The following is a 21,792-nucleotide window of genomic DNA, read 5'->3' as shown; positions in this document are numbered from 1 at the left end:
GCATGGGCAGCTTTTAAAGTTTTTCACCTGTTTTTCCACCGGTGACCGGGAGGTCTGACCGAGCTAAAGAAGCACGCACGTGGGGGCCCAGGCACGAACACAAAGGCTCGAAGTTCTGGTTCGGAACAGGCTGGGGCAACTCTCACTCTACCTCCCTAAGATTAAACAAGCTTCTGAAACACCCCAAGACCTCTACGCCACCCCTCAGCAGGGCCTCTCCAGCCCCACCCCACCCTCTGACCTCAGCTGCTTTGTCCTGAGAACACAGAAGCGATGGGAAGAGAGCCCAGCCCAACCATACCCCTGACCTGCACCCGGTCCCCTTCCTCCTCCCACTATGAAGCCACCCTACTGTCCTCTCGACCACACGCCCTCCCACCGAGGCCAGCACAGAGCATCACGAGACCTCCCGCTCCCTCCACACCAGCCCCGTTTCCCCCTGTGCTCATCACCCTCACCAGCACATAAACAGACCGTTATTTCTCGCATCTATGAGAAAAAACAAACACCACACCTCTCCTGGCTCCACATCTGCCTGTAGCTCGCACTTTCTCTCTCTGCTCCTTTTCCAGGGAACTATTTGAAAGAACTCTCTGCTTTGTCTCCAATTCTTCCTCAGAAGCACTGCAGCCTGGCTTCCGTGTCCACCAACCCGGAGAACCTGCACTGAAGGTGCCCGTGTGCTCCACGCTGTAAATGCCAATGGTTACCTGGCCTGTCAGCACAGCCCCTGGATCCCCTGGGCCCCCTGTCCAATCTCCCCGTCCTGAAGCCTGGCCTCCCTTGACATTGAGGGAAGCACCCCTCCTGGTTCTCCTCTTGCCTCTGAAGTCCCTCTGTGGGAACCTGACCCAACCAACAGCATCTCAGCTTTTGGGTTTACACTACTACTTAAGGACCTATTTTTAAAGTTCTGTTCAAATTTCTGCTAAATTATTTAAAACTGAGGTATCTGTCATTAAGATTAAAAAGTTAGTGTAAAAATGACAAACCTTCTAACACCTTGTGTACGATCACTGGATTAAAAGTGATGGGTTCAATCCACATGTGTAACTGATACGCAGTTATGAACTTCACAAACCACAGCAATCACCCCATCATCCGTAAACTAAAAAGCACTAGTCTAAATTTCCTTAGATGACTATAGTCAGCCTTAACCCAGAGAAGCTTTCAGAACCCCTCTGAAAAATCACTCTGCGCTAATCCAGCTGTCCGAGACATCCAGCTCTGTGTATGTTACCACAGCGGGTGGCTCTGTCCAGGCCAGAAGTGCAGCAGAGAACTGCTCTGCTCAGCGCAAGCCATGCTCCCTCGAAATGGTGCCAACCAGAAGGCTGACTGCCCAGGGAAACACACCTGCTCTCTCAACCGCAAAGGCAGCACAAAAAACGCTGGCATGGCAATACAACAGATGCCACGACTACTCTTTGGTAAAATAAGCAATTTCCACAAGGCTTGCTTACTCTTCTCCAGTTAAAGAAGTATTAGCTTCATTCAGCATGTGAGAAAACAGACCCAAGAAGGGTAAGCCTCTTGTTCAAGTTCTCAGAGCTTCTAGGAGAGGGCTACACCCATCCCGGGTGGGCCTGACACAAAGCCCACACCACGCTGCCTCCGGCCAGGCTAAGCCCGCGACAAGCAGCACCCACACGCGCTGGTTCACTGTGAAGGGAATTCCAAAGTAGCAAAGTGTCTATCTTTGGGGCGACAGGAGTACACTGGTGTTCCTGTCAAATTTCTGTCCTTTTCTTTTCAAAGGTACTGCTCTCTGAGTGGAGACGTGCTGCATGCTAGTTGTCAACCTTAATGGCTGGCAGAGAACACGACTTCCTTGAAGATCCAAGCCACGAGAACTTGAAAGCATTACTAAGTATTATTCCTCTGACAGCAAAACTCTCCCCACAAAGAAATGAAAGGATATCTGAAAAGGGGGACAGACTGGGGGGAAAAGGGCAAAGGAGAATCTACTGTAGGCCATAATTCTTCCTATTCCATTAAGTTTATTTAATGCATAATCAATGACTTTTTGTTTTGTTCCTGAATTGGTTCTACTTTCAGGCAGAGAGGGGGGACAAATATTTCAATAGAGTTGGAGATGGAAAAGTAACTAACTGAAACCCCAACAATTTAAATACATATGGAATATTCGCAGAGTTTCCAGGGGTCCGAATACAAAGTGTTATAAGCTGACGACACCAGTGGTGAAGTAGATAAATCCACTGCCGTTATCCAAGGTGTTAGCTGCTTAAATTTAGCTACACTAATGTTCACCAAGACCCATACCCTTATTTTCAGATAACAAAAGGTCAGAATTTATTTTATCAGCAGCACTGTTCATAAAACAAGCTCTGACCCAGATGTGCTGTGTGATCTTGAGTAGTCACATCATCTCTGTCTTCCTATTTGCAAAAAAGAGAAAATACTTACTTGGATTGTCTTACTATTTTAGGAAACTTTATCACTGTTTATAATGCACTTTGCCCTTAGACAAAACCTTCTGGCCAAAATTTAGAACATTCACTTTAAAAATCCTGTGATTTCACTGGACTTAGTTCTAGAACGTATTGTTTGCTCCACTGAGCCTGTCGCTCCTGACATATTAACATTCTGTAACTGGTCTACGGCATTCTGTAACTGGTCTACTGGTCTGCAGAGCTGCTAGACAATAAGGACGATAATATACCCTACCCCCGCTTCACTTCAGCCCCACCCTAAAGAGAAGACTGAATTTTCTTACTTGTATCTGATCTTTTCATCCATGTCTTGAGGTGGTTCTTCAATAATGAATGAGACTAAATCTTCGAGACATTCTGCTTTTAACAGGAACTCTATAAGTTTGCGGTTCTGAGCTTTACATTCCTGTAAAACATCTTCCTCATCCATCAACTCCTTCAGTGTTACATCTTCTCTTTCTAGAAGTGTGTCTATGTGGGATGATGAGTGAAGATCAAATTTCCAAAACATGCTGCTCTAAACAAAATGCAGAGAGTATTTCAAATACAATTTCAACTTCACATATTAATTTTTCAAATTTCCATCTAGTTCTACAGTCTAAAATGTCAACTTGGGTCACATAAGAAAAACAAGTTCCATATAGAATCTATAAAATACTTTTTAAATAAGTAAAATTGGCAAGATTTTTTCCTTCTCAGAAAATATTTTTATCGACAACAAAAAATTCTGACTTGAAAATGCTGAAAGAATGCTAAAACCTGGGATGATTTTAATCTGCAAAATTAACCCACCCATACTTTAAGAAGTTAGTGCTGGGAAAGGAAGAAAATAAACCCTTTCTTCAGGGTGAAGCATACATTCTTACACAGAACTAATATCTTCAGTAACAAATGACAAGTATTGAGACCTAAGTACATGGTACTCTTCAGAATATTACAACATTAAATAAATAACCACCACGAACCAGAACTTTTAGCCACGGACAGCATTCACAGCTGAAAACCTGAAAGCCATAAAATGGTAAAACCTATGCCATTCTTAGCAAAGAAACAAAAAACTGTAGCAAAATCACCTTAAAGAACAATCATTCACCTTGTCTTCAAAGTTGATCACGGAAAATTCGATCCTAGGATGTCTACAGATTGACAAAAGAGTTCACTTTCCTTATTTCAAATACTTCAGCGAAGTCACTGACTGAAAAGCCATTAGTGACATTCAAATACCTTCCCACGTCCCACTGGTATCAGGTCAGTATGTGCTTATTTTGGTCTATAAGCCGAATTTCTGCTAATCTAATGGTCTCTCCACTTGAAGTTAGAAAACTGGACACAGTTAATAATTTAGCCTTAAGTCTTAAAAAAAAAAAATAGGTCTCATTTAAAGTAGTATGTCTTTTCATTTTTTTGTAATCCCACACATAAAGGCAAAGTATAATGAAAAGTACTAATAAACCACAAAAGCAAATCTGATATCAAGCCCTTACTACTGGCTAGTTATAAACAAGATATACACTCATATTCATCAACTGAAAACTATAAATGTCTACAAACCAAAGTCATACTTCTAAAATATGGATCAAGATATAATCACATTATTTACCTCAATTAAAAACTGACTTCCAAAATTTTAACCTTATAAAGGTAACTCATCATATACTGATTTACAGAGAAAACTGATAATTGGTGGTGATGAAATAACAAGTGTTGGCAAACTTCGGCCCACAGACCAAATCCAGCCCACAGACTGCAAGCTAAGAACGGCTTTGATAATTTTAAAGGGTTGTTTAAGAGAAGCATATGTGACAGTGACCATGTGTGGCCTGCATATTTACTAGCTGGTACTTTACAGAAAAAGTTTAGCATCCCCTGCTCAAGAGGAAACAGAGTGCTGACTAACACATTCCTTTCTGCCATCTCTGAACCCACACGGGCATGCCCCCCACAGTCCTCACAGCCTGCCCGGAGGGGCGGAGCCATGTGGTGTCAGGTGGGACTGTCTACCAGATCCATCCTCTCCCTTCCTTAGGCACTCACCTAGACCGTGTCCCCAACTTCTCGGGCAGGTAGGTACGGCCACATTACACAGTTTTCTCCAATGTGCTGTGAGCCATAAAAAATTCCATGTGCTCCCCCCGGCATCTGGCTGGATGTTGATGACACAAAAGGCCCTAAGGGACAGCAGAGCCAAAAAGGAAGGTGCCTCCACCCCCAAGTCACCGCGTGCAAGATCGCTGCCTGCCGATGTGAGAGCCTGTCCTAGGCCGGGTTACGATGAGCCATCATACACACCTGGCCTGTATTCCAGCAGGATGGCCGACCTGACCAACCAGCTCCTCCAAACTCCTGAGCCCACGACACAGTGTGTTATTATACTTATTTTATTACACACAAGAAAAGGAATTCTTGAGCAACTATCTGTTTTAAAATGCCTAACTCCTTTTGCTTTCCACTATCCTAAATTGGAATAGCATTTTTCAAATCAGAACACCTTAAAATATACATTTCCACAGTGCATTTTCTTTAAATTGGGTAGGTATACTACCAACTTAAAAATAAAATATAACCACAGTAGACTCTTAAACATTATGTATTCTATCTTTTAGCCAAACAGCAAATTGACTGGAAATGAACAGCACTGGTAAATTAGTTACCCCTGGCTTGGCCCTACTTCTATTTGTGCCCTTTGAAGTCAAATCAAGCTAGGTATGAACTAACTGTTACAAAGTTCAGCTGCCCAGGGCCCTGAGGTAAATGGAGTCCTTTAAAAAATGTAACTAAGATACTCTGAAAAAACTGAAAAAAGTCAGAACTTCAACAGCTCACTTTTAGTAAACATAAATACACTTTAAAATTCTTAACCTAGGTATACTTCAACAGGATTTAGAAATAAGAGGGGATACAATTTCTTACAGAACCAATTCACAGGCTTTTAAATCAATACTGACAAAGAGAGAAATGGTAAAACCAAACTACCCTCCATCTTTCTGCAAAATCCTAGAATTGTTTTATAAGTTGGATGAGGTACCTTGAAAATAGGGTTTTCTCCACAAGGGCTGAAGAGTATGTGGGCAGGAGTTAACTGTTACTTGATGCCACAGAGGACAACCTCTGCTATGCTCTGCCTTCCTCATAACTGAAGACACAAGTGAAAATTATCACCATATATGCATAAAATAGGACCAAAGGATCCATAAATCTACTCGTCATAGATCAACTGCTTTAATTAAAGGTCCTGTGAAATTAATAAAATATCATCCTTCTTGGAAGCAAAACCTGGGCCACAGCACCTTTATTTCAAAAGCAGTTAAGCAGTGACACTTTGTTTCTGAAACAAAAGGTGCTACCTTGTCTCCATGACACAGGACCTGGTATGGTGATGTGGTTAAATCACGTGCAAGAGGTTTGAGAAGGACGTCAGTGCCTCCGCAGAATCTGCCAAGGCTCTGCTGGTACAGTATATTCAACAGGGCCCAACTGTGGTTTATGTAAACCACCTACAACCACGTGCTTTCATCAAATAAACATCATTTTCTCCTCAAACCTTGTTAGGACTCTTAAGCATCTAAACAGACTGGATTCCAATGCTGGCTCCACAACTGCCTGGCACTGAGGCCTCAGGAAAACCACTTCACCTCGCTAAGCCCCAATATCCTCAAACAAGTAAACTGGCTGCGAGTAGATGAGAAAGGCCCGGTCTGGTGGCTGGGACATATCGGCACTCAGCACCTGGAAGCTTCTGTGTAATCAACATACCACTCCCTTGAAGTCAAGTGAGCTTTAAACCAGTGCTACCAGACTTCCATGGGGTCTTATGAAAACACAGTCTCAGATTCCGATTGAGGAAAGCAGGGATCAGGCCCGAGATTCTGCACCTCCAGCAAGTCCTCAGAGGCTGCTGCTGTCCTGGGTTTAAACCACTGCTGATCATTTGTAATAAACTGCAATAAGTATATTCAAAATAATCATGTAACCATGAGAAACAGGAAAAGCCTACTATACCAACACGTGACTGTCATTTATTTCAGAAACTCCCTGTGGACAAGCTGGTATTAGTGGGTTTTCCTTCAATGTAACAGAAGCAAAACATAACACTTTCCAACAGAGGCCAGAAAAAATGACACCATGAACACACTAAAAGGTAAACTATTAAAGAGCTCTGGAGAGGGAAACTGCTGATGGTCCCGCCTACAGATGAGAAGGAAACTGTGGAAATGACAAAGAAGAACTTTAATGAGTTTAAAATACAAAATCCCCTATTCGTATGTACTAACTGCCTAATTTTGGCAATCTTCTATCCAAGTAGGGTAAACTGTACTCTGTAAAGCCCAAGTCTGCAAACTGCTATCAATAGTGGAAAACCTGTACCCAGGAATGGCTGGCTCAGGGCACAAGGTTCAAAGATTCAAAAAGAGATTCAAAGATTATGAAGAATCTCAAGACAGCAGTTGAGCCTGAAAGCTAACGTTTCTGGGTGTGGGCCCCGTGGGACTACAGGCCGCACACCCACGAAGCCAGCCTCCGGTATGCCATTCCGTAACTGGTCCACATCAATCCCCAAGATCCCATACCCTAAATACTTCCTCGCATGCTCCAGTCTTGCAACACACATGCACAACATACATCCAGTTTAGACAGCTGCAGTCACCTAAAGTAAGAAGTACAACCTACACAAACATGAGAAGTAGCTGCATCCACCTAAGATAACACAGGGGGAAAGACTTTAAGACAACAAAATGTGTTACAAATTTTTAATACTATTTCTTTTAGATGTGCTATGAAGGGAATATTTATAATACAAATTTTTTCTGGGTCTTATACAAAGGCATGCAAGCACATGCTCCCCAAGTTCAAATCCCTACACACCTCAGTCTGCCTGCAGCACTCTCTAGAGGCCCCGGCCCTCAGCACTACGAGAAACACAACACCTCCACTGTCACCTGAGCTGGTGCTAACAGAAACATCACTCAAGCCACAATGTGAGCCACATGTAAGTTTAAATTTTCTAGCAGCCACACCAAAAAGTAAAAGAGAAACTGGTAAAATTAATTTTAAATGTATTTATTTAACCTCATACAGCTAAACATTATTATTTCAACATGTAATTCTTTTGGTACTAAGTCTTCAAAATCTGGGTGTTTTGAAACTTCATAGCACATCGCAATTTGGACCAGCCACATTTCCGGTGCTCAAGAGTCACATGTGGCCATACGGGACAAGACAGCTAAAATTGTATGATTGCTACAATTATGATTCAAAGTTTCTCTCCTGGTACTAAAATATCTTCCCCATCTCCCTCCACAGCCAAAGTCAATAGTTACCCACCTTTTCCACACAAGGGCCAATGTGGGATGGGTGGGGAGAGGCTATGGGCCACGGTTTTCCTTTCTTTTAAAATATAAACATACCTGGGAAATCATGTTTATTCTCATATATATATATACACACACACATATACACACACACATATATATATATACATATAAAAGAAACAACTTGGACATTCTTAACTCAAAAAAGTAGGTCACAAGAAAACTAGAACTGTTTTTTAGCCTCTAATTTCTAGGAATATTTGTAGGCATAAAAGGTAAAATTTCAAATTCTTTACCTTGTGATAATGGAGAATGCTAGCTTGAATCAGGAGGGCTACAAGTGGCTCATTACGGGTATAAATACACCTGGCCAAATTTTAAAATAGGTACGTGTCTCTGGGAATTTATTTCATTTTCTAAGTTAATTCAAAAATATTATGATGAAAAATAAAATGCCCAGGTCACTCAAACATGTTGGGAAACAATGATGTTTGATTAATATAAAAAAATAGACTCCCCACTGGTCCCAGAGAAAACTGAGTCTTCACTGCCTCCATTCAGGTTCAAAACAACGTGCTTATTACCCCGCGAGGGGCAGGCACATTTACCCCAAACCTTTGGCCGAGTTTCCCAGCAGCCTGGGAACAGGGTGTAGTGAACAAACCGAGCTGCTGAAAGGCTGTTCTTACTGGCTCTCCTGCTTCTGCCAGTGTCCAGACACCTGGAGTTGCAGGACCCCTGGGCTTGGATTCAGGTGTGCGGAGAACTGAGTTGGGCCACGTATAACAAGACCCAAATGGGGGAACGGCTAGGCTCAAGAAGGGTTGGTGGTTGCCACTCTGTACACTGAGAGCAGCAGGCCACCAGGAAGGGACAGAGAAGAAAGTATCTATAAATAGCAGAGTGCAGTCACTCTGAAGGGAGGTCAGCTCTGTGTTATAAGTTAACGATAAACTCCCCCCAACAGCAACGCTCAAGGCCTAGGCAAAAGCTATAATTTTCACACGAAGAGGCAGAAACATGCAACATCGAGAAGGAGTAACAGTTGGGCTTTGATGGCAGTTCTCTTTAAGTACTAAGGAAAAAGATCACAAAGGACTGGGAAGTCTACCCAGTAGCTGCCTCTCCATTCTTAGCAAAGGTATCCAACTCACACAGTTGTCCCCTCACCCCCACCCGAACACTAGACTAATCAAATCAAGTATCAGAGTGCCAGTTAGAGATAACGAATTTCTTTAGAGGAAAGGGCAATACAAACTCAGGGCCAGTTTTGTTGTATTAGCTCTGAAACTGCTTCTTCCAAAGAACGTATCAAAAGTAATCAAGTTTCTACCATCCAGATGTTGTAGACGCTTTTCCCAGTTTCAATTTGTAACTTTCTTTGATATTTCAGCTTTTCAGAGGAGCAAATAAAGGAGTAAAATCCACTTAATATGCACTATATTAATCAACAGGTACTTTTAAAGCACTAATATGCACTGTATTGGGGAATGCAGGAGTAATATGATAATGGTGCCTACTTCCTTGAAGAATACAATAAAACTGAGAACAGAGAAAATATGGAAAATAAATGGCATAAACTCCAAACTTGTTCTGTAGAAAAGGAGCTCAAGGGAGGGGAGCCTGGACAGAAAAGACTTGGCTGTAAATGAGGCCTAAGCTGGGCCTCGAAAGACAGGTAGGGCTCAGCAGGTGATCCTACAAGCATGGAGGACAGACCCTGGAGCTTCAAGAAATTCACAGCAGGGAGAAGGTCCTGATGACAAGAAGAAAGAGCCTTTCGGAAGGCACTAGGAAAGGTTAGGCAACGCCAAGCCAGCTCTCAAAGAACCATGCACGAACGCACAGCAGAGCCAGGCAGGCTTGCTGCAGAAGCGAGGGAGGGAGCCAGTCCGCTCTAACTGAGATAAATGCACATTAAAATAGCTATAGCAAAGATTAACACAGTATATAGAAACAAATGACTCGAGAAGTAGAGGAAAATGACACAGAGGAGATGAAATTTAGGCTGTGGCAAGTACATTTTCAATAGACTCTGTACTCCCACAAAGGCGGAGAGGGGAAGAGGTCTAACCTGTTCCCGGAACAGCCATGTGTTTGAATATGACTAAAGTGTGGGATAGGGAAGGGAGTGCTGAAGACAAGACCACTGAGGTGGGACACTGAAGTCAGGTGAGACAAGGCAAACGAGCAACAAGATGAGATCTAGAGTTTAAATGTTGTCAACGTGAAAGATGGACTGTACAGGGGTGAGCCTAGATAAAGAGCGGTGACCCAGAGACCGTTTTAAGAACTCACAGAGGACGGTGAGGCCCTACAACAGCCTCTACGCTGAAAACCAAGTTATTCCCTAAGAGATTTCACATTAAATTATTATCCCCCCTCCAGTTTCACCCATAATTAATCAAAGCCTAATTTTCATGTTTTTTTCATTCCTAGCTGTACTTAGGTATCAGATGATACAAATTTATGGATTGCCCTTGGAATTCTGAGCTATCTGGGAAATACATGATCCTCAGAAAACAAATGCTTACCCACACCCTGGGGCTAACTCCAGATACACCTCTAAGATGCTGTGGACAGGCAAGAGGTGTGATCTTAATCGCCCACTTCACTTTTACATTTAAACAGTCAACTGCCAATCAAGAAAAGTTCAGCCTCACTTTTGTCACAGAGTCCACACTAAAGTACAGTGATGTGTCCCTACAAGTTCTCATTATGAAAACGCAAGTGGACATGAATTTCTGTGCGTAATTTCCACAACTTCAAAAACTTCAATACGAGTATATGCAAAGCATGACTTATTTATACTAAGAACAAGATTTTTTTTAAAGTGAGACTAAGGGGTTGGAAAGAAAAAAGACAAGTAATGAGGATGACACAATGGTAATCAGGTTTTTTGTTTGTTTGTTTGTTTTAAATATTTATTTATTTAATTGCACAGGGTCTTAGTTGTGCCATGTGAACTCTTAGTTGCAGCATGCATGTGGGATCTAGTTCCCTGACCAGGGATCGAACCCCGGCCCCCTGCATTGGGAGTGCGGAGTCCTATCCACTGTGCCACCAGGGAAGTCCCGGTAATCAGGTTTTTGCCAGGAGCCTTGTTAGAGATCAAAGCAATAAAGGCAAAGAAAACCTAGCTGGATCTAGGTGTCTATTCTCTGTGTGTGTGCACGCACACATGCACACACACGTGCCCACATACTGAAAGGGAGGGTGTAGTGTAGGTAAGAGAACATGACAAAAGTCAAATCAGAAAATTCTAAGTAGAGGGTTTTCCATCTCAAGCATCCAGAATTCTCTGAATCTCTGAAACCAGGCAGAGCTGTCAACAAATCTGACTCAAATATCAGAAAGAAGCGACATGTAACTGGAGAGCCAGAGGCAACGTGATGCGATTAGAACACCTGTTATCTGAAATAATCCAAGAGTTCCTAATCTAAAACTGTAGGGATGGGAATTCCCTGGTGGTCCAGTGGTTAGGACGCATCACTTTCACTGCTCGAGCCCAGGTTCAATCCCCGGTCAGGGAACTAAGATCCTGCAAGCCGTGCGACGTGGCCAAAAAATAAATACAATAAATAAAAATGCAGGGAGGAAGATTGGTCCTAAGCAAGTCAGGAACAGTATGAAAACAGCAGAGCTAGAAAGAGAATTCTATACTAACACAGGGCAGGGGAAAGCCTTGGAAAATCCAACTCGCCCATGTTTTTACTAAGTGAAATCAGTTACATGCAGTTTGTGAGTCACCCAACTTGAATCAAGTGACAGTGGCTACTTTTTTATTCATATGTCCATTACAGACAAGATGCCCAACGAGAACAGCCTTTCCAAATCAGAAATTCTAGAGCATATTGAGATGCCATTGAAAAAAGGACAAAAAGAAACAAGCTTCAGTTTAAGAATGAGCTAACTATCCTGGTTAATTTGGAGTTATAAGCAACTCTGTAACAGAAGACAGACATGGCAAATTGGTCACAAATTTTAAAGCTCCCCCCCCCCATTTTTTTTAACCTTCGATCTTCCTTGCCCAGCAAACTTTAATCAGAATGTGTATAATCAGGACTTCCCTGGTGGCACAGTGGTTAAGAATCTGCCTGCCAATGCAGGGGACATGGGTTCGAGCCCTGGTCCAGGAAGATCCCACATGACACGGAGCAACTAAGCCGAGCAACTAACTACTGTGCCTGCGCTCTAGAGCCCGCAAGCCACAGCTACTGAGCCCGCACGCCTAGAGCCTGTGCTCCACAACGAGAAGCCACCACAATGAGAAGCCTGCGCACCGCAACGAAGAGTAACCCCTGCTCGCTGCAACCAGAGAAAGCCCACGTGCAGTAACGAAGACCCACGGCAGCCATACATACACACATACAGACAGACATACAGACATAAATAATGTGTATAATCATAAAGCATTTAGGGCTATCTCAACAGTCCCTAGACTAGCAGTAATAATCTGTCAACCTCCAGGAAGTGCTTTCCATCAGGAATATTTTACCAGCAAAGCAGACTCCTGGACTGCTGAGACTCTGCTCAGGAGCCCAAGCTCAGTGTAGAACACTGCTTACAGCCTTTACAGCTCCTTAATCTCTTCGAGCTATTCCACAATAACGGTAAATGGTCTGATACGGCAACTTTCTATTAAAAGAGGAAAAATGACTAATAGCAGCTCACAATTATTAAGTGCCTACCATATGCCAGACTCTGGGCTTGATGATTTTAGATACATTATCTGTACCTCACAACAACCCTTCAAGGTTTCGCTCTCATTTGCAGATGCAAAAACTAAGATTCTAGGAGGTGAGATGATCTACCAAAGACCACAGCTAGTGAATAAGCTGGCCAGAGCTGAGACTCAAGCCCAGGCCCATCGCGCTCCCAAGTCTGTGCTCTTCCCATCACGGCACGGAACACCCGGTGAGCGACCGGTCCCAGCAGCAGTCATCAAGAGCACAAGCCAGCCCCAGGCCCGCCTGCGGAAGGGAAACAGCAGCAGGCCAACCTGCCATCTAATGGCTCTTGGGATACACTCATGGACGGGAACCCCATGTCTTCATGGGCAGGGAAAAGAATCACTTGACAGACAAGCTGGCTGGGAGCTCAGCCCAAAGAGCGTGGGTGGTGACACTGGAGGAGCTCAGCTCTTGTGGCCAGTGGCGCTATCAGAGCTGATAGACCAGAATGCCACAGGTTTGTCCAAATGCACAGAAAACACGAGTGAATCAGCATTCAAAAACTGTCTGACATGATGAAACCAAGAGAAATTTACTTAACATGGTTAAATGTAAAGTCCTTTTAAAATAAAAACTGAAAAACATGACATGTGGTGGGGGGTAGAGGTTGCCAGGCCTAAGAAAACTGTTAAAGAAAGAAACAAGTCCAAAGATTTTAGTTAATTATAAACTCGACATAAAGTTGTATTATGCTGTGACTAATAAGCAAGTAACCCTCAGAATGTGTCATAGATTAACCGCGTCTAGGACCACGGGAGATACTAACCCTACTGAAGCCTTCCCTGGGCAGATCAGCTCATGCCAAGCAATATCATATCCTGTTCTGGGGCAGATGAAGAGACTGCCAACCACATGGCACCCAAAGAGGACCAGGGTGGCAGAAGGACTTGCCACTTGGAGGAAAAAATAACTAGCTTTGAATATCTCAAAGCTCTTTTATACGATCACAGACAGTGCCCAAGGGAAAAAATGAGAGCCAGTGAGTGAAAAGGACAGATTATCTGTCCTATCTGTGAGCAGAAGATGCAGGAACTTGCTAAAGGTTAGGAGCACCAACACCTTCAAGGCCCCAAGGCTGGAGGTGCTCTGGAAGCCTGGATGATTCTCGACGAGGGCAACGACAGACAACTTCCCGTTCTGGACAGAAAGACTATATTAAGTGATCACCACATTGTTTTATGAATTTCTTCTCAAAGTCTATGTGATATAAAAGGCATGGCTACCTTTGGGCTGACATGGAGTCTCAATAAGAAAATAGCAAAGGATTCTGCAACCTTCCAGATGCTTAGTGGGTTGAAACCCACACAATTCTCTACCCTTCTGGAAGCTCTAGAAAAACAACAATAAAGGACAAAGAAAAGGAAACAACAGCCAAGGAGAATGCCAACAAATTTATGAAAGACAGAAAATGGAGAAACAATTCAGAAAGTCCAACATCCAAGTAACAAAAGTTTTAGAACATATTATAATTCACCACTAACCTCCCTTGTCAAAAAATGTTTTTTCTCAGAGCATAAAGAAGTGACTCTCCCCTTAAGACCTACATGTGGCACCACGTTGAGTGGTAAAAGATCCTTTAAGACACAGTGTGAAAGTCCGTGGTATCGGAGATTAAAAAAAAAAAAAAGAGTATCTAAACTCTTCTAGTGAGGAAAAACTTATAAAAGGACTGGAAATCAGAATGACATCAGCTTCCTCAACAGCAATTCTAGAAAAGAACATTTTTAGACCCGGAAGGTCTGAAAGATTTATTCACAGTTTCTTGAGGAAGCTACTGGATGGAGAATGGGCTTCACTAAAGCATGGCAGTAAGCCATGAGGGGAAGACACGGAATCCATGAGACCAGGGATCCAACACACGATACTTCGTGACTTGTACAAATTCTATGAAATTCAAATTTCAGTGACCATAAAGTTTTAACAGAACACAGTCACACCATCCTTTACATTCCGTCTCTGGCTGCTTTTACACTACCAGGGCAGAGTTGAGCAGTTGTGACAAGAGACCACATACGGTGCTATCACTTCGCACTGCAGCTGGGCACTCTCCACATCGCAGTGACACGGGTATAACTCAACAGTGCTCAGAGTGCCATATGCTGTACTACAACATTTTATTATTGTAAGTGCACACCCAACATGTCAAAACAAGAAAAGAAAATCTGGACTTCAAATGTTGTGTTTTTAAGGTACAATGGGATGTGAACTATTTTGTTAGGAAATTAGATGGCAAAGCACTGTTTATTATGCAATCATACCATCCCTGTGCTAAAACAATACACTATATGTCGACATTACCAGACTAAGCAGTCATCACAGTATTCCCAACTCACAAGAAAGGAACAGTCAGAAAAGTCAGAAAATGTTAAATGGCGTATCTTATTACAGGAGAATTTCTTCACGAAAATAAAAAAATGAAAACAAAGCTTCAGTCAAAGCTGGTTTCTAAGGTGGCTTGTTAATAAGTTAAAGAAGCCAATGATGATTTTCCTTGATTCTTGATGAGTTTAAGATCTGAGTGTTGTCATTTATTTGAGGAGTTTGAAGTGATGAAGAATTAGCTTCTATGAAAAGTGCATGTGAAAACAGCTACAGGCAGAATATTGTCAGAGAAGCTAAGAAAAGATGAAATCACTACAACGTGCAGTAGAACCTGCCATGATGAGCTACAACTGATGGCGATAAAATTGTGTGTAGACAGAAAAAAAGGCTTCATTGGACAAATTCACAAAACTTGTGACAGTGTAAAGTGTTTAAAGCTTATAGCTATTCTTTCTTTTTTTCATAAGCAGGTACTTCGGGAGATTTTTTTTTGATCCCTCGCATGTTACTGAACCAGTAATGTCAACAGTGAACTTAATTTACTCTCATGGACTTAACCATCACTAGTTTCTGACTTGTCCTATCACACTGTAGTTTAATGGCTTACAACAAGTAACGCTGGGGCTTCCCTGGTGGCACAGTGGTTAAGAACCCGCCTGCCAATGCAGGGGACACAGGTTCGATCCCTGGTCCAGGGAAGATCCCACATGCTGTGGAGCAACTAAGCCCATGCGCCACAACTACTGAGCCTGCGCTCTAGAGCCCACAAGCCACAACTGTTGAGCCCACGAGCCACAACTACTGAAGCCTGTGCACCTAGAGCCCGTGCTCTGCAACAAGAGAAGCCACCGCAATGAGAAGCCCGCGCACTGCAACAAAGGGTAGCCCCCACTCACCGCAACCAGAGAAAGCCCACAAGCAACGAAGACCCAACACAGCCAAAAATAAATAAATAAATTTATTAAGAAAAAAAAAAAGGAAGTAATTTTTTTTTTTTTTTTTTTTTACTACTTTTGGAGCTTAGGGCCAAGGCTGAAATTTTTCTGAATGAGAACAACACTCAACCACTGCTACTGAACCCTGAATGGCTCTGGAAATTCACCTTTGCTGAAGTGCCACCTGCAGTTAAAATAATAAGTGAGATGCCCATTCCCATACAAATTCGCAGTCAATATATTTTCAAACTACAGTTACACAGCATTTTTCAAAACTTAATGCAAGTGTGAAGGAAATTTCCCTATTCCAAAATCCATTTAGTTATGCAATTGAAGAGCTTTCACCTAACCTTCCACTGAAAATGATTAATCTACAAAGTAATGACATGCTAAAAGGCAGATAAAGAGAAGAACCTAATGGAATTCTATAAATGCTTTATGGCTTCTAAGTGAAGAATATACTCAACTAAAATCATACATGCTTGCGGGCTGCTATCAGAATGTGGCAGTACCTACATGCATAAAAAGACATTTTCAAAGATGAAATATGTAAAATCTCACTACGGATCAGCATTAATAGATTACATGAACATTTGCAAATAGACTTTGATGAGAGGGGAACTCTACCTTCAAATGCCATTTAAATGAAACGTTATCCCCCTAGAAAAAGAACTTCATTCTTCTCATTAATAGATCTGTATCACAGAAAGCTGAACTCAAGTATTCTTAGATTTTGAATTTCATCAATAAAATCTGGGAAAATTTATTTCTCTTTTGTCATGTAAGTACCTTCATAATATCCTCTTTTTTGCCTCTTGGTCTACAAAACCTAAACGTTTACCTTCTGGGCCTTTGCAACAAAAGTTGAGCTTGATGATCCCTGGTCTAAAGGACCTTATACCTGCAGTGCTGCACCTCTTTGGGAATCCTTCTCAACTACCGGGCATTGATTATAGGACACTGGGAGCCTCTGGGGTAACTTCCTAAGAGAAGAGTTCACCCACCCTAGTGTGGAACAGCATGGTAATGAGCAGAGGGGAGTACAAGAAGAAAAAAGAATATAGTTAAAGGTAAGGAATTGTTTTATAAGCTACCAAAGCTAAGAGTCTCTATCAGCAAAGAAAAACAAAAACAAACAAGAGAAAGAGCACGTGAGAAATAAAGGGAGAGAGAGTTTTAAAACTGTTATCCTGAGAAATGCCTCTGAAATTTTAGCTCCTACCACCAAACAATTAATGACACCTATTACGTAAAATGTACTAAAGACATAAAGTAGAAGTGAAAACTCCTTGCTCAGGAGTGCTTAAAATCTACTTAAGGAAAAACAGTAATCCTAAAATAATTTAATGATATACTCTAAGAGTTCACAAAGGAATGACCACAAAGGGACTGACTGGACCAACACAGAAAGGTTTTACAAAAAAGGTGGAAAGAGAGCTGAGCCCTGGAAGGCATAAAATCAAATACACAGAATAATAAAATCGTATGATGGGGGTGGGCAAAATGGATGAAGGGGATACAAAGTTATAGTTACAAAATAAATAAGTCATGGGATAGAATGTACAGCATGGTGACTAAAGTTAATAATACTGTATTGTATATTTGAAAGTTGCTAAGAGAACAAATCTTAAAAGTTTTCGGGACTTCCCTGGGGGCACAGTGGTTAAGAATCCGCCTGCCAATGCAGGGGACACGGGTTCGAGCCCTGGTCCTGGAAGATCCCACATGCCGCAGAGCAACTAAGCCCGTGCGCCACAACTGCTGAGCGCGTGCGCCACAACTACTGAAGCCCGTGTGCCTGGAGCTTGTGCTCCACAGCAAGAGAAGCCACCGCAATGAAAAGCCCGCGCGCCGCAGTGAAGAGTAGCCCCCATTCACCACAACTAGAGAAAGCCTGTGCACAGCAACGAAGACCCAACGCAGCCATAAATAAATAAATAAATTTATTTAAAAAAAAAAAAAAAGTTTTCATTACAAGGAAAAAACATTTGTAACTATGTGTAAGGATGATAACTAATAATTAGACCTACTGTGGTGATCACTTCTCAAAATATAGAAATATCAAATCATTATATTGTACTCCTGAAACTAGTATGTCAATTATACCTCAACTGAAAAAAAAGCTAATATGTGTAATACTATAAAGAGTTCTAAAAATTAGTTTTTGAAATCCAGCATCACAATAGAAAAATGGATAATCGTTTTAACTGTAAATGAATCTGACAATCAGATCATAGCTTATCACTGCATGCTACTGGACTTCTTATATCTGAACCCTCAACTGAATTCTCCACTCAGTCAGGCAGGTAAGAAACTGAAGAGTTCATACCTACGGGTTAGAACCTATCCCAAGGCAGAGGAAAAAGAAGGGCTGGGCCACATGAGCAAAAACAAACAAACGAAACCATATGAGACAAGGTGCCCAGAGTGAATGACTACTTAAAGGGAATTGTCCCCATCAGGATTTATACAGAATAATACGAAGATAAAAACTGGACAAATCAGAACCTTTCTACAAGAGTTGGTGCTTCACTGTGTAAAGAGAGGGGATGTTGAGGAAGAGTTATTCACAAGGGGCTGGAGGTGGGGGAGAGCACAGGCAAAGTGGCTTACTGCCTAGGAAAGATTCCGGCCTGGGGATTAGAAGCAGAGACCTGTTACAACAGAACAACTATAGTATCTCCTGAGACAGTGAAGCCTGAAAGGTAGATGATTAAATGGTTTATGCCCACCTGCTCCTCCAGTTACTATGGAACAAATGAAATTGGATTAGGTATGTGTGCATATCCCCAAAAAGGTCCTACTAGGCCACTTTCTATTAAGTGCCAACTGACCCAAAAGTCAAATATGCAAAGTAAACCTCTGGTGTTTCACAAAAAAATTCAGTAAAGAGTTGCAAAATGATAGCAATTAAGACTCAAAAGAGTCAGATGGCTGGCTAGAAGCCAGATGTCCTTTGGCTGGTATAAAACAAACACAAATCTCTCTCTCTCTCTCTCTCTCTCTCTCTCTCTCGCTCGCTCGCTCGCACGCGCACACACACACACACAGAGCCAGGTGACCTAGAAGCAGCAGCTGGGTCTCTACTAGCAGTCTTTCTCTGGCATGCTACTTCAGCTTGCTAGGCCTGTCTGGTCCTTAGGGCCCAGCTCAATCCCACCCCAACCCCCATCCCCTGGAAACTGGGAATCCCATGGGTGCTGCAGATTCTACGACATACCAGAGCAAACTACAGAGGCTGTTATTTAACTTCCTAAAAATACCACAGCGCCACAGAGCCAGGTGGTACCTGGTGATGACCCAGACCAGGTCCACCTAGACTCCAGGGTCTCAAGACAGAAAACTCTTTCCTTGATGTAACTCATGGAAGGAAACTCCTCATAATCTTAGTGACCTTACCTTTCAAACCAAGTTTAAAAATTAAAAGAAATGTTTTCTTTTCTGTGGCTCCTTGCCCATTACAGGTTATCCTGGCAACAGCTGTCTTCCAATTTACTGCATTAGCAGATTAGCGGAATAAAGTGGGATGGTGGACATGAAACAGAAGTTCCCCTATAAAGAAAAAAAGAGCAAAAATGACAACGTGTTCTCTTTTGTTCGGATGAGAGCTGCCATTAAAGATACTGGTTCAAGGTCTCCGTTCACACACAACTATACCTCAGAGGATTGAAGAGTACCAGCTAACTGAAATTGTTTCTATGTGACACGAGGAAAAAAGGCACTGTCATCCCTCTGCCTAAGCTTTTATCCTACACAAAACAGTAACCCAGAAACAGACATACAGTAAGAGCACTATCAGTGAGCAAATAAGAAAAAATACATATGCTTAACTTTGTCTTATGAAAACATCAATGATATTCTTACTCAACACAGGGTTAAGTACAAAGGCACCATATTTTAAAACAGTAAAACAAATTTTAGAAGTATCTCCCTCTAAATGTCCCCAAGTAGCCCCGTGTAATACCTTTAAACAACTGTAACTTACTAGGAACCATGAGCAGAACATTAAGTTCACTTAAGGACTAGCTGTAGACGAACCCTGTCTCTAATGTGAATTAACCAGATGCTTCACATGAAAGGACTATAAATTCAAACTGTCTTCCAAGGCACTTCATTTATAACTAAATACTGCAGGAAAAGACACAAACTATGGACAATATACCAATCAGAAATCCTGTAAGGATGCAGTCTACAAGGCATCTCAAAATAAATGCCATTTATTTAATGCCTTTGTTCCACAAAATTCACACTACATTGTGATCAACTCAACATTTTCCCTCAAATAAGATAATAAATAGAAACAATGCTAACCACTTGCTAAAAGAAACAAAATGAATCAACAAAAACTGTAACAAACCTAGTTTAAAATGAAGAAAATATTTGATTCTAAAAACCATTTTACCGGTGAAATGTTTTCTAAACAAAAACTTTAAAACGTGTTTAATTGATCACCTAAATTTTTGCTTTAAATCATAAGAACAGATCATGTGCCACCACAGTCCTTAGACATGACCAACTTAGCATGTTAGTGTAAAGAGTACATTTCTAAATGTCATAAGTAATTCTAGTCGCATCACAACCACTCTGTGTTAGGGGTTCCAGATCCCTTTAAAAATCCAATGAAGTTATATACTCCACAAAATGCACACACCTGTGCACACGCACACCCATTTGACGTTTAATCTGAGTAGCTGTAGGACCCTCAACTGATCCACAATCTTTTCTCCCACCAGCCAAGATCACCCACTTCTGGACTTCCCTAGTGGTGGAGTGGTTAAGAATCCATCTACTAAAGCAGGCGACATGGGTTCGAGCCCTGGTCCGGGAAGATCCCACATGCTGCAGAGCAAGGAAGCCCGTGCACAACTACTGAGCCTGCGAGCCACAACTACTGAGCCCATGGGCCACAACTACTGAAGCCCGCATGCCTAGAACCCGCCCTCCGCAACAAGAGAAGCCACCGCAATGAGAAGCCCCCGCACTGCAGCGAAAAGCAGCCCCCACTCGCCGCAACTAGAGAAAGCCCGCGTACAGCAACGAGGACCCAATGCAGCCAAAAGAAAAAAAGATTACCCACTTCACCCACTTCCAAGCCAGTCAGTCAATCACAGGTTCCCAGCAGAGTTGTACCAACCTGCCTGCCTCACTGTGCTGCACACTCCCATCCAGGGAAGCCAAGAGAGAAGACAGCTGTCAGCCCGATCAGGGCATCACAAATCCAGGTGCTTATTAAGTTGTAACAAGTATGCTGAGACATAACCCACTTTTCTGGAAAAAGGTCTTTGTTTAATTGTTCAGTCTTTTCCCTTAGACTAATTACGGGAAAGAGTGGATCTATACTATTGATGGTAAGAAATCTGTTTTTTTCTAAAGTGTGAAAATGTGGGAAACAAGATCAAAAGATAGAAAACAGAATGAAATGGTATACAAATGCAGTATTGGGACTCCTGGGTAAAGAATGTATATTGAACACACATTGAAATGCCTCTAAAAGTACAGTAAAAGAACTGTTTTGATTGTTTTGTCTTGCTTTTTAAAGGCATAATCCCAAGAACCAACAAAATTAGGGAGCAAAAGGAATATTGGTTGAAAAAGCTATTGAATGAACACTTAGATTCCCAATCTCCTTGCCTTCTTCTGCCCTTCCCAACCCCATCAGATGACAGGAGGAAGCCAAAAAGGAGGGTGACTCCAGCACAGCTGAGGGTGGGCCTGCCAGTGAAAACAGAGGGACTGAGTGCACTGCAGAAAGGATGCAGAGACAGGCCCACTCAACTGCCCACCCCACCCCCAGCCAGATTCTCCTACTGGGCTCTGACATTCCCAGCCAGGATGAAAACTGAAAGTGTCTTCTAATCACTGACCTCAAGAAACAAACACCTGAAAATCCTGACACTGGGGACTTCCCAACCAAAGGAGCTCAACTCATCACACTGCTGAAAGGTTCACAGCCACTGAGCCCCCACCCGTGAATGGGGGCTCCAATCAACCACCCTCACTCCAATCTTTTCTTTAAAAGTCTTCACTGTAAACTTGCAGA

At 42.3% G+C, this 21,792-nt stretch overlaps 1 protein-coding gene across 18 annotated transcripts in view; it reads right to left on the bottom strand.

Moving 5' to 3' along the window:
- Nucleotides 1-21,792, bottom strand: part of PPP6R3 (protein phosphatase 6 regulatory subunit 3) — a 128,143-nt gene that overhangs the window by 69,988 nt on the left and 36,363 nt on the right. For 12 of the 18 annotated variants that reach the window (XM_036860021.1, XM_036860023.1, XM_036860012.1 and 9 more), the window contains one exon: nucleotides 2,738-2,970. In XM_036860021.1, the coding sequence (XP_036715916.1) occupies nucleotides 2,738-2,964 (227 nt within the window). In that variant the 5' untranslated portion in view covers nucleotides 2,965-2,970. Of the gene's footprint in view, nucleotides 1-2,737; nucleotides 2,971-19,151; nucleotides 19,305-21,792 lie in introns of those variants that run through there. The other 6 variants (XM_036860019.1, XM_036860017.1, XM_036860018.1 and 3 more) reach the window with 3 other exon arrangements.

The sequence above is a fragment of the Balaenoptera musculus genome, chromosome 8, assembly GCF_009873245.2.
Source record: "Balaenoptera musculus isolate JJ_BM4_2016_0621 chromosome 8, mBalMus1.pri.v3, whole genome shotgun sequence".
NCBI lineage: Eukaryota > Metazoa > Chordata > Mammalia > Artiodactyla > Balaenopteridae > Balaenoptera > Balaenoptera musculus.
This window is presented reverse-complemented; position numbering and strand designations above follow the sequence as displayed.